Genomic DNA, 18,087 nt, shown 5'->3' with positions numbered 1-18,087 from the left:
TTATCTCTAAAGAATAGGATCCACTGATCCATTGTGGACTAGTTGACATGATATGATGGATCTTCACTTAGCATTGGAAAAAAGAAAAATGATACTTGAATATTAAAATATTGAATGTGTTCACACATCGCTTTAGAAGATAATAAAGGGTATGCAGAATAAATAAATAAAAAAAGACAAAGGGTAAGAATGTGTGTGCTATTCTTGTTTTATTATCAACAGAATATAGAGCAAAACGATGATGTAATGAAAATGTGTGTAAATAGCAAACATTTATGATATAATTCTAAGCTTTACGGGCAAAATGTCAAACTTAGAAAGTTTAAAACAAAAATACGGTGTGAATCTTGGAAAGTTAGAAATAAAATATGATATCCAGGATCTTTTGACTAAAAGAAAGCGAAGACCCATCATCCAGCATGCTATGGAGATTGACGATTTAATGTCACCATCAATTTTTCTACTCATTGAAATGAAAAACATTCAACACTTAGGTAGAAACTTTCGACCACATTGGAGCTCCTTAGAACAAGCTGCGATTTATATTTTATGCAGCAAAAGAAACATACCAGGTGAGTTACCCTTCTGCCCTTTATCAGCAAATTATTAGCTAATATGGTCACAAGTGGACCACATGCCAGAAATGGCCAAGGGTTTGATATTCTCCACTGAGATGTTGAAATGATTTAATAACTCAATCTGTCAATCATGAAATTGAGTGGAAACATGTTTTAATAATTATGATTCTAGTTTGAATATACTTAAGAAGTACTTAGAAGAAAATAAAAAAAATTAAGGAGACAAAATGAATGAACATCCTCACATAAATTTCAGAAGCTTTCATCTCATTTTTCATAAGTTGAAGTACATAAGTTGATTAATTATGAGAGAAGTTTGATTTTTTTACCGCTTTGATTAATTATTAGAATTGAACAAGAGGTAGCCAACGATGGGTTAGATGCTTTGCTTGACAGATTAAGGGAATGAATTTGTGCACTATAGAGATATGCATGAAGCATAAGTATCTCTACAAAATAAAACAAATTATTTTCTCCCACCTGTCCCATGCGTAGCCGGTAGCCCTAAGTGCTAATAGCTAAAGATGGCTATAACCAGTGCTTATAAGAACAATCAATACCAAGAGGATGTGAGATTATAAGAACTTGTAGACAATAGCTAGACAATATTTTACAAGTCGCATTTGTGGAAAAATTGAAGTTACATATCCGCCTACAGCATAGGTGTTTATCAAACACTTTTGTTCATATCCGCCTACAGCATGATGGGGCTTGAAAAATATCCACATGCATTTGTGGGCTCCCTAGTGCTGAGAAAAATATCCACATGCTGAGCCTAAATGCTTATACACTATCACTTTCAGAATCAAACAGTATCTAATGGTTCAAAGGTGCACTGCAGATCAAAGACACAATGAAGCCTGCATTTATCAGTGCTTTAACACACTATTTCCTATAAATAACACCCTCTGGAAGCAATTTTTAACATTATTCACAAAAAAAAAAGTCATGAAAAAATCATCAGAGACACGAGGATGAAGGAAGCAACAATCTCCATTAAAATACTATCGGTCTTACACTATATACATGGACGCACACAAACTAACAACTAACATTGACCAGTAAAAAAAAAAAAAAAAAAAAAACACTATAACATGGACGCACACAAAAATCGACCATAAATGACCGAGTTAACAAACATTTACTTAATTATTTTCAAGACTGTTTCTCATTCATGACAATCAAAACCTCCCCACCATGCACCAATGTGGAATCCAAGAACTCCCTAACTTTATATGTATCAAGAAAGGGTTGAGGGGCAGCAAGGTCACTGTCCAAGTTATACCAAACCCCATCAATCTTCCTCAATGCAATCCAGTGCCTACTTCTCCAGATCCCAGCAAACCTTTTCAATGCCACATTGATCACAACCCCCATCAAAACATCCTCAGGTGCATCAACATCAATGGAAGATGCCCCCTTTCTATGATCATGCCACACTACACTCTTTCCCTTCTCTTCCAAAGCCGCAATTAGAACATTTATATCATAGTTCCCAGTCAACACATTGTGATGGGGCTTGAAAAGAACAGATAGTGGGGTCCACGTTTCACTGTTGGAGTCTTCAAGTGCGAGCCTTTCAGAAATTGTATTCAATTTTGCTCGAGTGAAAGCGTCCTTTTGCTGATTGGAGGGAAATTGAATAGACCCAGAAGCAGAACGAAACGTTAATCGATGAAATTATGACAAAAGAAACGAAATTGGAAAATAAAACATGGCGGGTATCGTTGATGGGGCTTAAATTGAAGAATCAGTGCTAGGGAAAGAGAAAAAGGGGAAAGAGAAGAAGCACCTGAAAGAGGGAGTTGAGAGAGTGAACGAGACAGAACTGTAACCTTTGCCTTTCGTGGTAAACTTGAGAATTCTCTGTTGCCATTTTCGCGTGAAATTTCGATGTTCACGTTCTGGTGTTAGAGTTGAAATTGAAATTTGATGCACTTGCACAAAGACAAGCTTGGTTTGGTTTTGAATGTGCAGTGTTCGTGTTTGTTTTTTACTGAAGAAAAAGTGTGTGTTTGATTTAATTTATGTTAAGAGTGTTTATTTATTTTTGTTAGATCTAAAAAAATTGTTAAAATAATAATAATAATTATTATTAAAAATTGTGTTTTTTAAACATGCATTTTGTTCAATTCTCTGAATTTTTTAAGACATTTTTTTCATCTAATTACTTTTTCGCTTCCAGACTCTAGCAAAAATTGAGACCCAAATTTTAATGGAGCAGCATATATTGAAATTTGAAAGTCTAGACTCTAGAATGGAACTAAAATATTTATTTATAACCAATTAATCGTTTGAGGCAACAAGATATATAGTGTTTTTCTTTTAGTAGTATTTCAGTATATACTAAATACATGATATGTATTTATTGAGTAAACTATAATCACATCTTTATACAAAATATTTCTACTGTTTTTTTACTCTTACAATGACCTCGCTTACGGGGATAGATGCATAATATTTTTTAAACCTCAAAGGACTGTGTAAGGTAAAATAAAAAGTGTTAGTGTAATATTTTTTGAACAATTAAAAGAGATTTGTCTGGGGATTAAAAAAAGCATAAATATTTTGTGTAATTTGATAAAATCTTAAGGAGTGTCATTATAATTTATTCAAGTTTTATAGTTTAAACTTTTACAAATGATTTTTTTGTCAATTTTGGTTGTTAGAGTATTGTTTCATGATTCTCCATCTTGTCACTATTTATTATAGTTTCAAAAACCCAAATCGATGATCAAACAACTACGGGCACAAACATGATAAATTATTATTATATATATTTATTTATTATAGTTTTAAAAATCTAAACTAGTAATCAATCTAATAAAAGCATTAGAGCATTAATTAGATCATTAAGTCAATGATCGAATAAGTGAATAACTAATCAAATAGTATGATCCGGTATTATTGGTTATAAATTATTATTATATATATTTATGTAATATGCTTGTTATAAATATAACATTTGTCAATAATATTACAACAAATATTTATGTGTTTGTGTCAGTTGTTTGTCACGTGATTGGATCGACTTGCTATGCTGTATTTTTTTTTTTTACTTCCTTGATTTATATATATTAGGAGGGATCAAATTATATCGGTATAATTTTAATAACTATTACACTATTTTATAACTTTTAATTGGATATATTTTCTAAAAATTCACCATTGGATTGAAAGTTCTTTTCGTATAGATCACATATACAAAATTTCATATTAATTCAAAATTATTTTCTACCTCATTCATATAGATTAAAATCAATATAATATAAATCTTTCAAAAACATTAAAATATGAATTTGATTACTTCTTGTTGTTCAATTTTAACAAAATTTAGCACAAACAATCCTAAACTCAACGATTGTGTGTGTGCGGGTGTGTGTAAGACCCAAGTTAAAAATAATGTTTCTTTTTTTTTATAAGACTCAATCTATAATAATGTTCCTTACATTAATTATTTTTAGAGTACAAATACCCCTAATTTAAAGAAGAGAGATAATTTATTAACAAACAATTAAGAAAGAGGGAAATATTAATTACAAGGATAATTTTGAAAAAAATTACGAATTTAAGATAAATTTATATTGACAATTAAACTAATTATTTTTCTTAATCTTGAATAATTAGGTAATTATGTCTTATATATAAGAATAGAGAGAGTATTAGATACAAAATATATATTATAAATATCACATTTTTCAATACTAAAACAATAAACTCCAGCAATTCAATGTGAATTCAATGTGTGCAATTCAGTTGGTATAACACACTGAATTTATGATAAAAAAAAAAAAAAAAGAGTTTAATTCTCACATTACTGTTAAGCATTTCTTATCTCTACTAGTCTCTGCGCGTAATGGTCTTCCCTCATTAACCAGAATAATAAGAGATTTCTTAGTGTCATTCCAAGAACTATAAATAACAATAATGAGATTTCTTAGGCTGAAGTTTACACTTCAACATGCTAATCTTGCTCCTCCTTCTTCAGTTGTGCAGCAAGTATGGTTCGAATTAAGATAAGAACAAACCTAAACATTCCTCCCGCGACAATGCCTACCCATATCTTGAGCTTCATGAGTTGAAATACAAATAAGCCGCAAAAGAAGTACATCATGCTACTTTCGACACCGAGACTATTCATTCTTGATATGGCTAAAGCAATGATAGCATAAAGAGCAATCCAATAGTAAATATACTAATCAAGGAAGGAGAGCATTACATCTGCTGGGAAGAATATAAAAGAATGAAATTGGTATTTCTATATAATTGTCAATTCTATACAATTGTTTTTACAGTGCATTTACTGCTCAGAAAAATAAATTCATTCTTATCATCACCTGCTTCAAGAGGAGACAGATGGATAATACAACTCCAAAGTCGAAAGGGAACACATCAAGAGGATGCCACCTTGGGTACATCCAACCATTTCCACACCATCAGCAAACCAGTCTCATCTCCAGTGAAGAAGAGGCCACCAAGACCTAACTCAAATGATGCCACATCTTTCTTGGCAAATAAACGTCCCCTCTCTGAAAATCTGTTTTAAAAAAAATGGTAAGAGGATGCAACAAAAAAATATTACAATGATGGAGGTAAAGTAACAAAAAATACGTGAATAATTTAGGTTTACTTACGATGGCAATTCATACATATGAACTGAATTGTCTCTGCACGAGGAAAATAATATATGCTTGCCTTCTGCATCAGGCATCCCAAAAAGTGAAACAACACCCTGTAATAAACATTAAAGAATTATCTACTGGAGATTGACCAACTCCTTTTGACCATTATAAGAAATATCAGCTTTGTTCTTTACAAATAAAAATAAAACCAAACAATAGAAAGTTGAGTAGCATACATTTTCTTCCGTGTGCGTATATACCACTTTCAAAGATCCTACTTCAGTGCAAGCCCAGACCTTAATTGTACAGTCAGATGAACATGACAACAAATATTGGTCCCAACAAATAAGAGATGTGACTATGTCAGTATGCTCATTTAGTGTCATTGTACACTGTAATGTATCCATGTCCCAGACCTGAAAAAAACAAAATAACAAGATCCAGTCATTCAATGATTATAGGGCAGAGTTCAAAGGAAATTACATCTTTTTTCAGAAAAGATCCACATGTTAAAAAAGACAATAGAATCCCTATATTGTCCAACAACACATACCTTTATGCTTTGGTCCATGGACCCAGAGTACAGCATCTTGCATCCAATAGTCAGGCAAACCACTGCTTTAGTATGGCCAGTGAGTGATGCAACCAGTTCAAAAGGAGATTTAGCTCCAGAGCTTCCTCTCCAGGCAAAAATGACACCATCCTAAAATACATATATTGATAGCCAACAGAAAAAAATGTTTAAAAAATTAAGAGTTTTGAATATGATGAAAGAAAAAAAAATTCAGTTAACCAACTACAGAAAAAATAGGTTAGGGGAATATGATTAGATAATAACATGGTTAGTTACCTCTGCACCAGCAAAGAGTGTATCATTGCCAACAGTCATGGCACGGACTTGGCCTTTGGGTCCATCAAGAGTAAACTCTGTAATGGTCTGGATGTTCCAAGCCTTCACAACAACCACAGACACATAATCAGTTTGTATGTACTACACCTATAATTAGACATTATCATACATCAAAACAAAATAATGACAGATAAGAGCTTACCTTGACAGCATTTTGCTGACCAACAAAAATCCATGGCCCCTCACTGATCAAAGAGGTAACCTCAGCACCAAGATTGATGACTTTAACACATCGACCAGTATGGCAGTCCCATATCCGAACTGTCCCATCACTGCTGCCAGAATAAAGTTTGTCCGATCCAACAGGAAGTGCAATGCCAGTGATAACCTGTTGTCAAAAGCTTTAATTTTAACTACTCCAAAAGTATTAACATGATGCAAAGGCTCACAAATTCTAGCATTTCCTAGGAAACTAGGGATGAGAAAGTTTTTCCAAATACACTTTGGCAGACATTAAGTTATTCTAGCATATAGTTACATTATAATACTCTATGACTCAATCAATAATTGCAAAAACATTAGTCGATTATTAAGTCAGATATCAATTTTGATTTAATTATTATACTAAAAATGAATTATGAAAGAATTTTAAATATAATTTCGGTGTGTTAAATACTAAATGGTGGTTTAAGAGTCAAGTACCTTCTTATGTTCTTGAAGCTTTGTTACGGTGGAAAACCCATCACCATGAAACCATGAATGCAAATACAGGCATTGTTCACCATGTACACAATTGTTGTTGATCCAGTATTTACATATCCTTGTTGATGATTTCTTGGACGCCTTAGCGACCCTTGTCGCATCTCCTCTATCTCCATTATCGCTAATCAATGCTGTCTTTGAACTATATTTAGGGGTATTCTCAGAGGAGGAATGGGGCTTTTTTCCATATCTATATGCAGTATTGACATAACCACAAGCAGTAGGTGGTGATGGTGTCTCTATGTGCAAAAATCTGCAAGGATTTCTGTTACATCTCCCAGCTCTCCAATAGGCACATGCTGTTCCACCAATGCGCTCAGTCCTTCGTGCAAACTTTGTATTCATGATACTCTAAAAAAACAAACATTGCAATGCAATGACATCCCAGATCAGATACTGTATCCTATCAATAAAATTCTCCATAGCTCATGTTTTCATTCATTAACTCAATGATAAACCCTAAGCCGTAGACTCAACTCCTCATCAAAAACCCAAAACCATTTGGGTCCCAAATTTTACATCCCAAAATAACAGTTGTAAAGCAAGTGATGAACATGGCAACAAAACTATGGCAGAACAAGTCTATCGAGGAAGATCAAGCACGTCAAGGTCAAAACCCATGACAGAATTGGATCAAAGATCAATAATTTAACCCTGATCATAACGTCAATAGAGACTATCCCAAAACCCCCCAAATTAGGGTATCGCCGATCCTTCTGAAAACCCTAATAAATAAATTGAAAGGAATCCTACACGCGAAACCCTATCTTTGCATCGGGGAAGCACAGAAAAGTTCATTGAGATAAATGAAGTCGGATAGAACATAGATTCTCGCAGATCATCCATCATAAAACCTAAAAGTGTTAGATTTTCGCGTTCCGCGAAGCAAACCTGAGTGGTAGAAACGTAGCGAAACCTTCAGAATTCAACTCGTGATTTGTTTGGAACGATTGTTGAGAGAAATAACAGAGAACAAGGTTTGTATTTTCAAACGTTGGTGTGTTGCCACTGTTGTGTTAGGCTTATTTATAGTTTACCTGTTCACTTGTAAAGTAAGCAACAATAAGATAAGATTTTGTGCCTTTCAGAAAAAAGTTAATAATAATAAGATAAGATTTTCGATTTTTTTAAAAAAAATATCTTTGCCGTTATAAAAAAATAAATTAAGGCTTAAAAAAAAGACAATTATTTCTGAAATTTAATTTTTTTAGATAGTTTAATTTACTTCTGAAAATATTACATTTAAAATTCAATTTATAAAATTATTTCTAGTGTGTGTGATGTTATAAAATTTATAATTCCTATTATTTTCTTTCCATGAGAATTACTTATAATTTCATTTCAAATATATTTTTTTGAAATTCTATAATTATAGTGCTCCATGAATTTTGATGCCACGTACAGAAAAAATTGAGTATTTTTTGAAATTAGTGAAAAATAAAATAGAACCGTAAATGCAACAAAAAAAAATGAAAATAGCAACGAATGAAATTTGAAGTGGAGCATGACAAAAAAGCTCCGTGAAAGCTTATGAGTCATGACACTTAGGATAGGCTCCGCCAATAAGCTTTTTTTAAAACTCATTTTTTTATATTTCTTCTTAAAAATAGGTTCTTTATATTTTTAAGAGCTTTTATATAGTATTTGCCCTTGTTTTTATTTATAAGGAAGAAAAAAAACTAGGCTAAACACTACCTCTTCATAAGTCTTAACTCCTAAGATACACTCACCCCTTCTAAGACTTTGTACAAGCCAACAAACAAAACAAGAGTTTACTGTAAGAACTTCAAGAATAAATCATCAATTTCGTCATCAAAATATTATCTTATCTCTTAAACAGTTTCTAAACTAATAAAATTATATTAAATAATGTTTACAATATCGAAATGTGGTTTACTAAAGTCTAAAGACCAATTTGAAAAGTTTTTAATATTTAAAAGACTACTAAGCATAATTTCTAATACTTCTAAAGATTACTTAAGCAATTTTTTATACTTAACCATTCAAGAAGGTTATAGTTGAAGAATAAAATTAATGATTTATTCATACCTTGGAAGATGTATGTTTTTGGTAATGCAATATTTTTCTTTTGATTTTTATATTCTCATAATAAAATAAAGAAGAATCAAAGAACAAGTTTTAAATAAAAGTGACAAAGTGGGTTAATTTGTCCTAACCCAAACCAATCCATTATAATTCACTTTGACTCGCTTTTAATCCTCCTTATACTAGGTGGGACAGGTTGATTCACCAATAAAAATACACACTTATTTTGCCACTCCTAGTTATAAAGGCAGCTCTACACCACTAATTATCCACTTGATGTTTAGTTGTCAAAGCTTCTGAGCAATACAACGATATTATTATGAGATAGTAATATACAATACAATGATATGAATATGACATCGTATCTTTCCAAAGAAACTCAGCCACATGGGACAATGGTCCACCAGAGGCACAATGCAGGTTAGCTCTTTCTCTAGTAAAAATGTACAAAAACGTTGCATTCAAGGAACACTAGATATTTTTGTTCTCTCAGAATATCACAAGATCCCTGTTATATGAATACAAAAATTCCTTTCAATCATTCACACCTGGACAAATGACTAGAAACACTCTACACCTTGTAGCTGTTTACTTGAGTTCTGAAAGAAGACAAAGATGATGGTGCACAGTCAACAAGAATACGGGGTCAATTCTTAAGTTCTATATGTCCTAACATAGTAGCTTCCATTCCAAAAATATTTTTTACTCTGACTGCAAATCTAAACGTAGCCCCAATACAGTTGTTGAATGACCCTGCTTTGTTTGATGCGGAGAATCTGTAAACGGACTTCAATACTAATCAGCTTACTTACAATTTGGAAAAGATATTTTGGTGTAACATATAGCAGAGCCGTTTACATTTCACAGAATCGTTAATGTATACAACAACTATATACCAAATTACATTTGCAAACAGCCACATCATGACTGAAATAATAGTCAATATACAACAAATTCAACTACCAGTATATATGTAGATGGTGAGAAGCACTACTGTGTATTTTTCTTTATCTTTTTATCTCCCCTGTGGCTTTGGATGAGTGAATTATGAGTTAAATAACAGGCTGGCTACGTGTTAAAAATGATGCCAAAATTCACCTTACAGGAATATACAAAGGTTGTAAGGGTGAACTCATTTGTTTGAGATATATCTGCACTGGCTTTAGCCCGCCAACGTCAAAAATCATACCTTAAGTTTCACTCGACATTGGTAGCATAAATAGACAACTCTCAAATGTTCAGGAACCTGTCTGCAATGGGAGGAGAGACCCTTGCTTGCCGTCTATGAAGATTTCCAGCTCTGTCGGTGCAACTACCAATCTTAACCACTTCTGTAGCTCTTCACCCTCTACTTTCTCTTTTTCTGAAGAATAGGCACTATTAGAACACCATAGCTTACCAAAAACACAATAGTTCAAAGTCATTTGTATCTATATTCTATAGTCTATACATAATTTGGTAGAAGCACAAGATGCTGACATCCCCATTTCACCTATCCCTTCACATGATCATTATATTATATTTAAGTGCAACATTCAGCGTTGTATAAAATTTCAAAACCAAAATCTGAAATCTAATTCACCCATGCAATTTCAATTGGAGGCAACGGTATACAAGCATGATATTCTACATATAAGACCTTCTATTTTATAGTTAAGCCTTATCCCTAAACATAGATACTAACCATTTAATTAAGTTAAAAAAATTGTAAGTATTCACTATTAGTTTTTTGGCAATCAACACAAACATTCCACCAATCACCAAATATAAAATACAGCACGTACAGTTACCTTCTAAATGAGCACCAAGACCCTCCAAAACAGTAGGATTAGCCCGCACAATAGAAAGTGATACTTCCAGCGCAGACTGCAGCAATGCTTTCACCTCTCTTTGAACTAGATCAACAAGATGTCCCTGTTGTGTTCAGATTAAAATCAGCATACAGTAAAATATTATGAAGAAGAAATAAGATAATGAAATAGAGGACCTGATCCCTTCCCCAAGGAGCTGATCCCCCAGACTCGTCCATTCCACCATTAGAAAGGGTGGAAATTGACACAGGGCCTATTGTCTGATTAAGACCATATTCAGCTATAGCTTTGTATGCCATATCAGTTGCTCGCCGTATGTCATCAAGTGCACCTGTTGACACTCGACCAGAATAAACAATTTCTTCTGCAGCACGTCCCCCAAGTAGGGTAACCAGGCGGCCACGCAACTCATCAATGAAAAGCAAGTATCTGTCCTCATTTGTTGGAGGAGTGTAAGTAAATCCCAAAGCCCCTCCTGACCTAGGCAATATGCTTAGTTTCTGATAACATCCCAAGATAGTAAGGCATGAATATCCTTATAGATCTTCTTAATAAACAATAAACAAATAAGAAACTTAACAATGATTTTCATAACACAATTAGGCTACCATTCCAGAGATACTTTTGCAAATACAACAACAACAACAACAACAACGCCTTATCCCACTAGGTGGGGTCGGCTACATGGATCAACTTCCGCCATAATGTTCTATCAAGTACCATACTTCTATCCAAATCATTAAGTTCGGAGATACTTTTGCAAATATTCATTTCAAAATAAAATGAGGGCAGGTTAGGTCCATTTCACTAGTAAGTACAATTGTTGATCGTGTTATCAATAGTTAGCTTGTCTAGATAACTAAAAATCCAATTACCTAACCAGTAAGATTTTCCAACTTTTCTTTATTAAAACTTCAAATTAATGCAATTTTAATTTTGTTATCTACCAATAGAACCACACTTCATAAGTATATGCAATAAGTATATTCTTTAAATAAATCTTATGGAGGGAGACTTCAACTTAACCTTCATGAATGAATATACTCTTCAGTTTTTATTATTGGGAACCTGAATTTAGTGTGTCTTATATAGTAAAGGAAAGAAAACAAAAATGAAAAGAGAAGAAATATCAAATAAGTGAGGGTAATTAGGAGTTTAAAAACATTAAAATGGTTTTTAAATTAACAAATCATTATTTTTCATAATAAGGAATCAGCGTAAATACAAGAATTACTAGTTAGACAAGGAATAAGGAACAAGTATTCAATGAAGAGTATTTTGAGGATAAAAAAAATTGTTAGAGCAGTGGGACTAATGGGAGTGCCAAGATGCACACCCATAAAACACTAGTGTATTTACAAAATGAAACAGAACATTTGATTTATAACTTGTTTTATTATCGCTGAATATCACACATAACAGATTTATACTTTTCTTTAATTTCCCACCATAAAACAAGATAAATGAATTCTAAAATAAGATATCACAAAGTTCACACCTAAAATAAAAAAAAAATAAAAAACTGAAATTAAGCAATTTTTGTCACAAGTCATTGAAGTAGGAATCTGATAACCAGAGCCTGTATGAACTAGAAATCATCAATCAGAGTATTTCAGAATAATTATAGTTCAATAGTGTGACAATTCCAAAAATTCAAGCAGGCAAGTAACTTGGTCCAAGCATCATCTACATATCTGCAATGGCATTGACATATTTAAATGGCCAAAAATAGAGCATTTTCCATGGTTTACCTCAACACGTGGCTGTCCAGGAAGAAGGTTTGCAACTGCAGTACCTACCACAGCATGACCAGCTTCATGCCGTGCAACTACAGCCTTCTCACTTCCTTTCAACTTGGCAGTCTTCTTTTCTATTCCCTGAAACAAGTAACTTGGTCCATTTATCCAGAATAGATAAACTAGACTCAAATTTACAAAACTAAAATTTTCAATTTAACATTGTGATCGACACATCAAAATCCAGCCAGACTGCAGCTGGAAAGTGAAAACATGCATCCACCAACATTTCAAGAGACACTGTAACTTACTGCTATTGATCTTTCAACAGCTTGAATGAAATCATTTTTCTCCACAACAATTTTGTTTTGTCTTCCTGCCAATAATGCAGCCTCATTTACTAGGTTTGCAAGATCCGCTCTTCAATGATGTGCACCATGTGTCAGATCAAATCTCATTCTTCTCAATATTTAAAGAACAAAAAGTATGGAGGAGACAGAATAATTACCCAGTGAAACCAGTGGTCATACAAGCAATGTCGCCAAGGTTAACATCCTTAGCTAAAGGAAGTTCTTTCTTGGAAACATGAACTTTAAGGATAGCTTCTCTTCCAATCCTATCAGGTGTTTCCACCTAAATAGAAAATGAGAAATCTTTTCTAAGAATATGCAAAGTCAAGGTCTTTTTGAAATCAGTACAAAAACCAAGGGAGGTAATGCATTTAATCTAGAATCCAGACCATAACAACCCGATCAAATCTTCCTGGTCTTCGGAGTGCAGGGTCTAAGACATCTGCACGATTAGTTGCTCCAAGAACAATGACAGCAGAACTGCTGTCAAAACCATCCATCTCCTGCAATGCAGTTTTAAGACGTTAGACTCATTGTGACCCCCCCCCCCCCCCCCCCCAAAAAAAAAAAAAAAGAAAAATACAAGAAAATGAATATGGAAAAATGCTAACAGTGAGCAGCTGGTTCAAGGTTTGTTCTCGTTCATCATTGCTGACAATGCGAAATTTACCATCACGACTTTTAGCCACAGCATCTATCTGCATACAAAAGGAAAGTTTAATTGGTTGAATAGTAAATATTAAATCAAACATCTTAATAGAATCAAAGAATACACATTCATACCTCATCAATAAATATTATGGATGGTGCTTCTTTCTTAGCCCTTGCAAAGAGATCTCTCACACGGGAAGCACCCATACCAACATATAACTCTACAAACTCACTAGCAGAACAACTTATAAATGGCACATCAGCTTCCCCTGCCACAGCCTTTGCCAGTAAAGTCTTACCTGTCCCAGGAAGACCCACCTGTAAGATAAAACAGTGGATATTTACTACCTACATGTCAAATTAAAACAATAATAATATGAAAAGGTAACTTGGCTATAAATAATCCACATACACTGTGTAAGTGAAAACTATTGAAGAATTAATTCCTAGAACCACCAGTTCAATCGAAGACAATAGTGATCTCATCTTTTGCAAGGTAATGATTAAGAAAATAAGAGAAAGCATAGACCATATAATACAGTAGAAAACTTGGCTAGATTTTAGCCAAAAATATTCCCAAAAGACATTTCTCATATTTCATCCCTTCCCCAAGCAAATATCCTCATGTGCTTTCATCCTGGGATCATAAGACCATTGTGTGTTACTTATCAGATATCTCTGGCTATTACTCACCAAGAGAACCCCTCGGGGAGGACGAGCTCCAAGTCTTATATATCTGTCTGGATTGCGAAGAAATTCCTGGCAAGTGAACATCAGCATATTAAAAACTACTTGTCCATATCTAAAAAAAATGAAAATGAAGATAAAAGCCCTGCCATAGAATAGAAAGCCTTGTATATGCCCTAAAGGTTGTAAGTGCTGAATATGAGCTGAAGGAAGTCCAGCCTACCACAATCTCTTCTAGTTCCTCCTTAGCCTCGTCAACACCAGCGACATCAGCAAATGTGATTGATTCACCTTGATCAGATGACTTTGTGCCAGCAGAAGTTCCTGATTTACGATTCCTAATCTGACCAGCCGTATGCTGCACATAGCATTCAATTTCTCAAATAAATGCTGTTTTAAAATGTGTAGACAACATAAGCCGTTGGATAAGAAGGCCTAAGAAAATTGAAATTGAGAGGGGGAAGGAAATCACACTCACCTGAGAAAAACTAACAGGGAATCGATGGAGAAGCCCTGCAAGCAGAGCACAATAAAACAAGGCTATCTGCAAATATGAGAATGGAGTCAACATGTTACATGATATATAGTGTCAACCACGACTGTCAAGGAAATTTATAATGAATGTTGAATGCCTTAAACTACTGATACATTATAATCTAAAACATGCCATGCCATATTTGACAAATGTGAAAGTTTTTTGTTATACTGTAAGAAGATTTACCTCATGAAGCTAATATAAAGATTATCTTCTATTAATCACCAGAAGTAATCAGTTCTTAAAAGTTATCATTTCAAATTCTCATGGTACAGAATCTATAGTTTGTAATTATATATAAACCATGTAAATTATAATTTCTTGAGCTTGATAATTTTATCAACCATACTAGTCACAGATAAGTTGCTCAGAATTTGATAGATATCCATTAGTTTGTTAGTTAGTCATGTTAGTTACTTAGGTTAGTTGGTTGAAGTAATGAGGCATGTTGCCTATAAATAAGAGGGGAGGGAAGAAAGAGATCATCTTGTCAATTGTGAGAGAATTAGGGCCTTTGGTTTGGGAGGTACAGTCCCTCAAAGAACTGCTGTGTGTGTGTTTTATTCCGTTAATTAGGAAGTTCATCCTTGTACTTCTACAATGAACATACAAGGTTTCTTACTATCCTTCTTAAATACAGAAGACTTGAAAGAATGGAGCAATGTACACCTATGGGGTCATTTGGTTTGAGAAAACAATTTCTATTTTCATTTTTAATTATAACACCTAGTTTTCTTTGCTTTCTCTTTTCAAAAGTTTGCAATGTTTCCTAGATAAACTTTTGAAAACAAAAAACAAAGCAATAGCAAATGCAAGATGGCACTTTGTAATTAAATGTGAAAAAGGGTAGCATTTCCTCAAACCAAACACAGTCCCTAAGTTTCTAATGGCCCTTCCAGAAGTAGGGAAAACTTAAGGACATAGCCTTAGTCCAGATTGAGTGCTATAGCCTATAGCCATTGAGCATTCACATTCACACAGATTACAGTTTTGATAGAATGATTGCAATTGGAGAAAGAACCATAACCTTTATTCCTCTTTCAGGTCTCAGAAGGTTTGCACAAATGAATACAGCTGAATTTATGTGTTATACTTCAAACCACCAGCCTCCTCCCAACATCAACCACATCACAATCTTAAGCAAATTCAATAACACACAATGCATACTCAGGGATAAAACAACTTCAAAAATCGTAACACACAACATAATTATAATACAATGAACAAAACAAATCCAAAATTAGCACATCATAAAAACCTTAAATCACAGAGAGAACTTATGCTTTAAAATCAAGTATAAAAAAAATTACATAACCCAATGACAGAGGTCCCTTGCTTTGCGGCATTGCAGTCGGGCATAACTGCATGAGTAATTGTTAATAAACACAACAAAATGCTAAAACTTATATCTAACTATTCTAGTTTACCAAATGGTATTGACATTAAAAAGAGAGAAAATATGTTATGCATGGAGAGTGTAAAACAGTTTTAACCGATCATCCAATCACACACCACCATGTATGGTAAATTAGTTGATTTTTATAATAATTACCTTAAAAGTTATACCAACCATAATTTCTTATTGGTTTAACACTGTCAGTGACCATTAAACTCTTGAAAAAATACTATAAAATGCATCTAGAAGCATTCAAAGTGTGGAAAGTGGAAACCACATTCCAAATACTTACCAAAGCAGAGTTGAAGAATCCACCAGACCTCTTATCCGGGGACCCGAACTCCACCTCATTTTCCATCATCTTCCCATAGGGAGTCCTTATATCACTAGGCCTTGTGGTAGTGTAAACAATCTTCTTGGTAGGAGCAACACTCTTAACCAACGACTCTGACTCCGAAGGAGTAGCAGCAGAAGAAGCCACTTCAGAAGCCTCCACGTCAGACTTCAACTTGAACATGATGTGGACCCCATCAACCTCCACCTTCTGCACCTGATCCCCATTAATCTTACTCAAGAACTCGCTATAAGGCACACTCACAAACGACGTCGCAGCCCTCGGTTCGGAGCCAGGTAAGGGAATCCCAGGCCTCAGCAACCTCATCACAAACACAACAATCCCTAATTGCAAAAGCAACACTCCAACCTCTTGAGCTTGAACAATGGGTTGCCACCGCCACTTCCCACTCTTCGAACCGAACCACCACCCTTTATCTTGCTTCTCCCTCCTCCGGTTCGAACCGGACCTGGTCGAACCCTTATCGGTGACCCCCTGTCCCTCGCCGCTCTTCTCGCCGGAATCCCCCTCCTGGCCACCACTCGCCCTGGCGGCGCCACCGTGGACCCTCCTCAGCCTCCACAAATCCACCCTCCCGGAAAAATCCCTCCATTGCCCCGGAACCCTAACGACCGCCGAATTGGGAACGAAACGACACGCGTTTTGCCGCAGCGGCGAGCGTCTGCGCCAGGTGTGGGAATTGAGGTAGATTTTTGTGTACGTTAACGGAGAGAGGTAGAGATACTCCAACGCCGACATGGTGGAGAGAGAAATAGAAATACCCGCGACGTGAAAATCGAAACTTTGAATATCTTGTTTGTGTTTTGGTGCATTAATTTATATGGGTGTAGATAATATTTTCTGGGTTCTGGTGATGATGATGAGTGCCAATTGGTAGCAGGAGAAGGAACAGGGAGTGGAAAAGAGACAAGGTGATCCGACAGGACATGGTGGCCGTTGGATCGATGATGGGTTGGAGATCTCCACGGTCCAGATTGCCGTGTTGGATTTTTTTGAAAATTAAAAATTTGTTGCGGTTTCGGATGATTTTATTCTCGGGTTGGTTTGTGGTGATGGTTGTGTGTGGGGGAGAGATTCCGTGCGAGGAGGCGTAGGGGAGTGTGGTTTGATGGGTTGTGAGAGTGCCACGTGTAGGGTGACATTAAGTAGGCGTGGGTCAGAGGATGATTATGTGGCGTTGACGTGTGCTAATCGGCAACACAAATTAGGGGTACATCCAAACATTGAGATTTGGGAGTGAGGGCCACAAAATAATCATCAGTGTAATGAATTAATAAATATATTTTTATTAAAAAATATAATTAATACTTTAAAACATTAAATGTTATGTTTTTAATTGTCCCAAATGTTATCTTTTTAAGAAAAAAAATATTTAATTTTAATTTTTTAGTTAATGTTTTTAAAATACTCGTTGACATTTTTTATAGTTTTGTTTTATCAGTCTCTCTCATTTTAATTTTGTTTATAAAATCCTTATATCTTAATATTTTTACTTTTTGAGTAACTTTTGTATTTTATTATTATTAATTTTTTTAAGAAAATTAAAGAAAAAAGTAAAAAAAAATGATGTATTTTAAAATTTGGATAAAAGTATACCAAAGATAATTCTATAATTTAATATTTTTTTCCATTCCAAAAACTCACTTTTTCAAGTTTCCGGAACTCAATTACTCCTTGCTGCCATTAATTTTGCTTCTTTTTGTTGCCA

General features: G+C 34.4%; 3 protein-coding genes across 5 annotated transcripts; all 3 read right to left on the bottom strand.

The window, feature by feature from the left end:
* Positions 1-1,466: 1,466 nt before the first annotated feature.
* LOC114383673 (josephin-like protein) lies at positions 1,467-2,590 on the bottom strand. Its single transcript, XM_028343398.1, has 2 exons — positions 2,371-2,590; positions 1,467-2,201 (listed from the first exon to the last, which is right to left on the bottom strand). Exons 1-2 carry the CDS (start codon positions 2,452-2,454, stop codon positions 1,734-1,736), a joined length of 552 nt encoding a protein of 183 aa, XP_028199199.1. The 5' UTR covers positions 2,455-2,590; the 3' UTR covers positions 1,467-1,733.
* Positions 2,591-4,240: 1,650 nt separating this feature from the next.
* LOC114383447 (zinc finger CCCH domain-containing protein 48-like) lies at positions 4,241-7,823 on the bottom strand. 3 transcript variants are annotated; one of them, XR_003660507.1, is made up of 8 exons: positions 6,753-7,823; positions 6,253-6,438; positions 6,051-6,152; positions 5,754-5,903; positions 5,437-5,616; positions 5,213-5,310; positions 4,916-5,115; positions 4,241-4,799 (listed from the first exon to the last, which is right to left on the bottom strand). XR_003660507.1 is itself a non-coding variant. In XM_028343126.1 (8 exons), exons 2-8 carry the CDS (start codon positions 7,155-7,157, stop codon positions 4,971-4,973), a joined length of 1,266 nt encoding a protein of 421 aa, XP_028198927.1. In that variant the 5' UTR covers positions 7,158-7,163; positions 7,704-7,823; the 3' UTR covers positions 4,809-4,970. The 3 variants fall into 3 exon arrangements, 1 of the variants encoding a protein (XP_028198927.1); XR_003660508.1 differs by having other exon boundaries at positions 4,241-4,730; XM_028343126.1 differs by lacking the exon at positions 4,241-4,799 and having other exon boundaries at positions 4,809-5,115; positions 6,753-7,163; positions 7,704-7,823.
* A 1,478-nt stretch (positions 7,824-9,301) lies between these two features.
* LOC114384600 (ATP-dependent zinc metalloprotease FTSH 9, chloroplastic-like) lies at positions 9,302-17,318 on the bottom strand. The gene is made up of 13 exons (XM_028344307.1): positions 16,317-17,318; positions 14,572-14,637; positions 14,317-14,451; positions 14,100-14,165; positions 13,539-13,724; positions 13,367-13,453; positions 13,145-13,258; positions 12,914-13,038; positions 12,717-12,825; positions 12,421-12,546; positions 10,846-11,169; positions 10,649-10,772; positions 9,302-10,221 (listed from the first exon to the last, which is right to left on the bottom strand). Exons 1-13 carry the CDS (start codon positions 17,115-17,117, stop codon positions 10,097-10,099), a joined length of 2,388 nt encoding a protein of 795 aa, XP_028200108.1. The 5' UTR covers positions 17,118-17,318; the 3' UTR covers positions 9,302-10,096.
* Between the last annotated feature and the right edge of the window lie 769 nt (positions 17,319-18,087).

The sequence above is a fragment of the Glycine soja genome, chromosome 14, assembly GCF_004193775.1.
Source record: "Glycine soja cultivar W05 chromosome 14, ASM419377v2, whole genome shotgun sequence".
NCBI classification, from domain to species: Eukaryota; Viridiplantae; Streptophyta; class Magnoliopsida; order Fabales; family Fabaceae; genus Glycine; species Glycine soja.
Note: the sequence above shows the minus strand (reverse complement) of the source record. Positions and strands in the feature narration are given on the sequence as shown.

Bases quoted from the DNA above. Each gene is read 5' to 3' on its own strand.
- LOC114383447 (XM_028343126.1), bottom strand. From the start codon at position 7,157: ATGAATACAAAGTTTGCACGAAGGACTGAGCGCATTGGTGGAACAGCA. The intron at 5,904-6,050 runs GTAACTAACCAT...TATGTATTTTAG, and splicing joins CACTCTTTGCTGGTGCAGAG to GATGGTGTCATTTTTGCCTG. The intron at 5,311-5,436 runs GTATGCTACTCA...TGTTTATTACAG, and splicing joins ATACGCACACGGAAGAAAAT to GGTGTTGTTTCACTTTTTGG.
- LOC114383673 (XM_028343398.1), bottom strand. From the start codon at position 2,454: ATGGCAACAGAGAATTCTCAAGTTTACCACGAAAGGCAAAGGTTACAG. The intron at 2,202-2,370 runs GTGCTTCTTCTC...CCCTCCAATCAG, and splicing joins CTCTCAACTCCCTCTTTCAG to CAAAAGGACGCTTTCACTCG.
- LOC114384600 (XM_028344307.1), bottom strand. From the start codon at position 17,117: ATGTCGGCGTTGGAGTATCTCTACCTCTCTCCGTTAACGTACACAAAA. The intron at 14,166-14,316 runs GTAGGCTGGACT...TTCACTTGCCAG, and splicing joins AGGAACTAGAAGAGATTGTG to GAATTTCTTCGCAATCCAGA. The intron at 13,454-13,538 runs GTATGAATGTGT...TTTTGTATGCAG, and splicing joins CCATAATATTTATTGATGAG to ATAGATGCTGTGGCTAAAAG.